Source organism: Gekko japonicus, unplaced genomic scaffold, assembly GCF_001447785.1.
Source record: "Gekko japonicus isolate JY-2015 unplaced genomic scaffold, Gekko_japonicus_V1.1 scaffold1605, whole genome shotgun sequence".
Taxonomy (NCBI): domain Eukaryota; kingdom Metazoa; phylum Chordata; class Lepidosauria; order Squamata; family Gekkonidae; genus Gekko; species Gekko japonicus.
Window position 1 is genome coordinate 131,202 of NW_015167584.1, and position 6,770 is coordinate 137,971.

The following is a 6,770-nucleotide window of genomic DNA, read 5'->3' on the forward strand; positions in this document are numbered from 1 at the left end:
GAGTTTTTGCAGCACGAAGTTGCCCGCTGTTTTTCAGAGGCAGCTATCCATTCATCAAAACGAGCTGAAAGAGCGTATCCATTTCTGTGACGGTCCGAAGGACGCCTTCCTCCACTTTCGAAAACCAACTGAGCCATTGCCTCGTGCAAGCAGACACCGAAGGGTTCCATTTTTGCAGTTTCAAAGGACGATTAATTAACCATTTTACTCTTTTAACAACAAAAGGCAACATCTGGTTTTGACCTCGCCTGCTGTTTCGCGCCCGACTCCATCCCTCCCTGGGAAAGGGGGCCTGAGGTCAAATGGAGGTTAAAATAGTCTTTGCATTTAACGAGCTCTTCTCTCCCTCCTCCTTTAATATTAATCGAAGGCTACATTTCCCCGGATCCCCTGTTTCTCCCACTTGTTCCCACCCCCGCTCGGAAACTAGCCGCGGTGCTCACGAGGTGGTGCTCAAAAAGGAAGGCAAGCCTTGTGCGTTTTTTGGCACGCCGCTTCAGTGGCTCGCGACAGCACAGCGGGCAGGGGCGTGTTGATTCACGGGGCACGTTTGGCTTCCACCCATAACTGCAAAATTGTGCCTTTTCCTTCCGCGTGTAAAGTACAGCTGCGTAGTAAGGGCGAGCCGACAAAACTGGATAGGATTATATTATTATACGGTGTTGGGGTGTGTTTTTGTAAGCGCCGTGAGCTAAGCGGTGGTCGTGGCCCTTTAAGAACCCAGGGAGCTGGGCTGGATCTGAGCGCCTAACCATACTGCCTCTGCCTGAGTGGGATAGGTTGCTTGGCAGGGATGGGCTGGGAGGAGTCCTGCATCTGCAAACTCTGGACAGGGAGGAAAGGGGGGAGGGGTGAGAGCGGGGGGGGGGGGGTAGAGGAAGCGGACGCCAAGAGAGCCGTGGATCGGGCTATTCTTTCCCAGCAGCGCGATCTTTCTGCTCTGAAGTTTGCAGGCTTGTGCTAGGAGCTTTAGCTGTGTTGAAAGCTTGGCCGAAGGGGGTTCTTTGCTCCCCTTCCCACGCTGAGATTTGCACATTTCCCGCCACCCCCTTTTCCTTCTGGGGTGCGGGTTGCAGAGAACCAAAGCTATGCCCCGGAAGAGTATCTTGGAGGTGAAGGTGCTGGACGTGCAGAAGAGGCGAATTCCCAACAAACATTATGTGAGTGCGAGCGTGTGTGTTCGGGGTTTGTGTGTGTTTGTGTAAGTAATGGGGCTGGCGGGATTGAGAGCACCGGGAAGCCTCTGAACAATCTCTAGTCATTTCTTCTTCTCCACATGGGAGCGAGCCTTCTGCCTTTGCCGGAGTTGCCGTGTTTGGGTTCTGCACAGGCATCTGTCCCTGGGGAGAGAAGCTGGCTGCAACTACCTGGCAAAGAGACGAAGAGATTCCCCCCCCCTTCCTTTTTTTCGCTGATTCCTTCTGTGTGGTCTCTTCCCTTCCCCGCTGGATTCACCATGCATGAATGTTTGCAACTGGAATTTTCTGTGCATGGACTGGTAACTTCCTAACAGATAAAGCAGGAAGGAAGTTCTTAACGCCAGCGCTGCCTTCATGAACCAGTGCTGGCTTAACAAAGGCGGGACTGTGCACGTTGACCAGCCTCTTGGACAGCAGGATTAGTGCCCCGAAGAGTTCCGTGGCGGGATGGGAAGGGTTATGTTACATCTCCCTTGTATTTGTTTTAAAGGTTGGTTTAAAATGAAACTGCTGGATTGGATCTGGAGAGCAGCAGCTCTCTTGGCAGAAAATCTGCTGCCTGAGTCTCTGCGCCCAGAAAGAAAAGTAGTGGCTTTTCTGCCAGATATGTGTCCCTAGCAAAACACTCAACTTTCTTTAATAAAAAAAAAATAGAAAAGGGAATATGCTTGCCTGGTTATCTGCCTTAGTGTGATGTGTGTGAAGTTTGTGTAGATTTTATTATACCCAAGGCAGGAAGGCTGCTACTATTCCCTGATATCTTGCCTCCTCTGCAGGTGTCGTAGGGATGTGTGAACGTGGCTGCAATGTGTCAAAACTGTCAAGTTCTATCTGGAGCCTGTGCCCACTGGGGCCGGTGACTGGCGGGCTGGATGTTGCCGTGTCATTCTAACTAAAGCAGGGCATGTCTGTTGAATTGCAAATGTCCCTTTTTGCAAGATCTGTTCTCCTGCTTCTCACATTTTACATACTCGATGGATAAATCCTAAGATTAATAGAATTAGCACAGTAAAAATTATGGTCTCCAGGTTGTGGGAATGAATTATTTCCCTCAAATTGTTGGCTGGCAACTTATCTCTGTTATAGAATCCAGGGCAATATGTAATGTGCAGAAAAATCAGGAGCCTTAGGGGTAAACTCTTTGTATGGATGCTTCAGAAACCTGGGAAGTGGCTTGTTTTGGAGAGGAACTTTAAAAGGGAATTGAGTAGGAGGCATTTAGGATGCAGAGGAGAACAAGGAGTGAATGGTAGTGTAGGGATGAAACTGAGCAGAGAATGCAGATTGTTTAACCCCATATCTCCCTGCACCTAATCTTGCCACTATGTATTAAACACAAGATAAGGTAACCTGGACTGGCTGCTTGTTGGTATAGAATCATGCAAACTTTTCTGTCTAAATTACAGATTCTTAGTTGTCAGGAATTAGTTTTTCCTTTGGAGACTGATAGCTGTCAATGGTTCAGTTGTGACTGCGCTATTGGTTTTATACAGTATCATTCATATCTGTCCTTAGGTAAACAAAAAAGAAAATGGTCCCTGCCCCTAGGGAATTTTCAGTTTAAATTTTAACAGCAGGGAAATGATAGAGGAAGGAGAGTGGGAGGGACCGAGGGGAGTAAAGAATGACTGAGATCAAACACATTATGTAGGGTTGACTATATGGGGGGAAGGGGCTGCATTGGGCACAGTATTGCTTCTTGTTGCATTTGGATTGCTGCTGGTTATTGGACCCACTTCATAAAATCTTTTGGACATTTCTTTATGTAGACTGAGACAGGTGGGTCTCCTTTTTCTTTGTGTATGGCATGCTGCACACATTCCTGATTTTAAAAACTCATATAGGTTTTTTTCCTTACAAAGCTTCACTTCCTTCTGAAGACTCTACTTATGATTACTGATTGAGACACTATGTGACATGCCCCAGTTCTGTGTGGAAGTGTAATAATAGGCAGGTAATATAAACCATGCTTGTTTAGGGTATCCAATGCCATTATTACAGTCAAGGGCACCAATGCAGACCACATACAAAGAGCTCAAACATGTGGGAAAGAATGAGTCATTTGGGTAAAATAATCTCAGAAATTGTATCTGCTGCTGCCCACAATGCAAGACCTAGTTTTATTTTGGACAGGTTATGTGAATTGGTTTGGTAATACAGACTGAGTTCACAGTCTAAGATTTAATTGGCAAACTCTAATGACCTGCTGTGTTTGAAATGAGATAATCCTTTTCTCTAACAAACTATAGGGTTGGGCAGTCACTGAACATTGCATGTATTTGTTCTTAGGGTTGCTTGCCTTTGGCTCCTTGAATTCATGATGCCTTAGAGGCCAAATCAAATGCAGACCAAGTTGTTTTGTGTGGTGAGTGCATAGGCACAAATCCTCACTGCATATAGAACCATGAATGGTGACTGAGGCCTACGCAAATAATTTCTGAAGAAGTGAGCCCTGCTCCTCTAATATGTTGTCTCTTTTTCCATAGTTTGGTGGTTGGGTGTGGCATGCTCTTTATAAACACTTGTTCATGTAGGCCTGGGTTCATGCTCAAGGTTCTGTAATGGGGTTGAGATTTATGAGCCTTGGGCCCTTTGCACATTCCTCCTTATGTGCAGCCTACACAGTAGGGCTTTGTGTGAACCAGTCTGCATAAGAACAGTCCTGCCGGGTCAGACTAAAGGTCCAGAATTTGGCTTCCAGCCGCTGTCAGACAGATAGCTTGCTGTAGTTAGCTGTGGTGTGGGATGAAAGAAGCGTGAATTTCTAGTGAACAGTTGGATAGGAACTACACGTTACAGTCGGAAATGCATGTTCCCAAGACCATATGTGTGGAAGTAATGCATATATGGGAGTCAGTGTCATCTACAGGTCAGAATCAGTAAGTATTTCAGTTCTTCCCATGTCCCCCAATTCTCCCCTGCAAACACCCCTTCCCACGATTGTTATCCCTCCCAGTCAGATGTGCTTCTTTAGACTGGTTGGAGAAAAAACTGACAAAATATGATGGAGAAGGTGAAATGCAGGGGGATTGATGACAGGCATCTCCTCTCCTTCCTGCCGTTCATTCTGTGTGTGTTTTATTACAAGACAAGTTACAAGTAACTCTGGCAAATCTTTCAACCCCACCACACCTCACTGGTGGTGGCAATCCCCAAGCCTCACTATGTGTAGTTCTTTCCTCATGCTGTCTATTTTTTCCAACAGCTGAGACCACAGTTGCTGCTGACAATATCCCTGTATAAAAAACATGCACAAGTCTGGCAGATCCTTGCCAGCACAAGGCACTTGCATACCCACCCATGAGCCTCAAACTGAGAGGGAAGGAGGTTTCAATCACCCTGGTTTCTCACTTCTCTCCTGACCTTGCTCCTGTCAACCTCAGGAGCCAGCATGTCCTCTCTGACCTATTTCCCTCTGCCTTGAAGGGCCCAGCTCATCCTGGGACCAGCCCCTTTGGAGGCTTCACTCCTCTGTAACTTTCATGGGATGTGAGCAGTTCTTGTAGGGAGCTGTTGCAGCCCCCACATCTCAGCTGTGACTCATCTCTTTGTTTCCTCACCACTGACTCAAGGCTGCGTCCCAGCTGCTTATCAGGCAGTGGGCTGTTAAAGGGCCAGTCCTTATCAAGCAGTAGAGCAACAGGTTTGCCCTTGAAGGGGCCACATGTGCTGCTGCTTTGGTGCATGGACACTGAGAGTAGGTCCCTGGCTACCAGCAGAGTCAGGGAGCCTGGGGGTCACTCAGGTCCCCAACACCCCAATTACCTGGCATGGCATATTATGTTCACTTGATTGCAACCATGGGACATGGAGACAGGCTATGTTGTGTTGTATATGCAGTCTTTTTCCTGCCTGCCTCTAAATAAGAACTTCTCCCTTTTGGAGTAGCCTTGACATGGTTGGTGATGTCATAATTCTGCTGTGAACAGAGAATCAAAACTAGTCTTTCCTGTTGGCAACTTGCAACCTTCTTCCCCTATATAGCTATAAATTGCAAAAAATATCTGCCACAGATCATATTTCCTCTCATTTGATTAATCTTGGAAGTTGCTTTAGCTCTGGAGAAGGGAACAGGCTTTCCATTTCTGTATTTCAGTTCAGTTCAAAAAACTAAGATCATGGCATCTGGCCCCATCACTCCTTGGCAAATAGAAGGGGAAGTCGTGGAAGTAGTGACAGACTTCACGTTCCTGGAATCCCAGATCACCGCAGACTGTGACAGCAGCCATGAAATTAAAAGACGCCTACTCCTTGGGAGGAAAGCGATGGCGAACCTAAACAGCATGATAAAAAGTAGAGACATCACCCTGCCAACAAAAGGCCGCATGGTCAAAGCAATGGTATTCCCAGTAGTCATGTATGGCTGCGAGAGTTGGACTATAAGGAAGGCCGAGCGCCGAAGAATAGATTCTTTCGAACTATGGTGCTGGAGAAGACTCTTGAGAGTCCCTTGGACTGCAAAAAAATCAAATCAGTCAATCCTAAAAGAAATCAACCCTGACTGTTCCCTGGAAGGCCAGATAATGAAACTGAAGCTCAAATACTTTGGCCACCAGATGAGAAGGGAGCACTCACTGGAAAAGACCCTGATGCTGGGAAAGATTGAAGGTCAAAGAAGACGGGGACGGCAAAGGATGAGATGATTAGACATAGATGCAACGAACATGAAATTGAGCCAACTTCAGAGGACGGCGGAAGACAGGAGGGCCTGGCGTGATCTGGTCCATGGGGTCGCAAAGAGTCGGACTCAACTGTGTGACTGAACAACAACAATTTCAGTTCTAGCAGCATTTGCAGAAGAGTTCACGTAGCTAACTTGACGTCTCTCATTCTAATCCCATCTGCAAGATCTTTGTGATGTCTCTTTTGTTTTTCTGTCTGGGTTAGGAATCTTCCTTTCCTTTTTCATGTCACTGTGTTCCTTTCTACTCACTCTGTATTTTTATTTCAGAATATGATAAGCCATATTTCTCTACTCTTGGAAGGGGTGTGTCTGAAATAGTTTGAGAACCTTCTTAAATCCCTGGCTCCTTTTCTTTCTTGGGATTTTTGTTCCCTACCATATTCTCAGAAGACTCCTTTATGTTATCCCTACACTGTGTTCCATCCCCTCCTAGGGTTGCCAGCTTCCGGGTAGGGCCTGGGAATCTCCTGGAATTACAGATGATCTCCAGCTCCCCTGGAGAAAATGGCCGCTTTGGAGAGTGGGCTGTATGGCATTATACTCTGCTGTGATCTGTCTCCGGTCCAAACCCTGCCCTCCCCAGGCTCCATCCTCAAATCTCCAGAAATATCTCAACTAGGAGTTGGCAGCCTACTCTCCCCCACCCATGTTTTTATTAATGTGGTCAGTTTGAGTGCTAAAGCTTCAGAAATACTGTTGTTCCTGAGGGCTTTCCTAGGAAAGCGCTGTGCACTGAGTACACTTCTGATGTTGTATGTGGCCTTCTTTTTCACTTGTAGCACTCCAAAGCTTTTGAAACCCAGGGAACCCACTTTTGGTAATACTCAGTAATTGTTAACAATTACATTCTTTCTCCACATGGTTATATATTTGTTGTTGGATTTTGT

The 6,770-nt window shown here is 46.5% G+C and overlaps 1 protein-coding gene across 1 annotated transcript in view; it reads left to right on the forward strand.

Moving 5' to 3' along the window:
- The first annotated feature begins 910 nt into the window (after positions 1-910).
- LOC107112721 (SH3 and PX domain-containing protein 2B-like) overlaps positions 911-6,770 on the forward strand; it is a 297,243-nt gene continuing 291,383 nt past the window's right edge. The window contains exon 1 of the mRNA XM_015413908.1: positions 911-1,160. Within this exon, the coding sequence (XP_015269394.1) occupies positions 1,089-1,160 (72 nt within the window). The 5' untranslated portion in view covers positions 911-1,088. The remainder of the gene's footprint in view (positions 1,161-6,770) is intronic.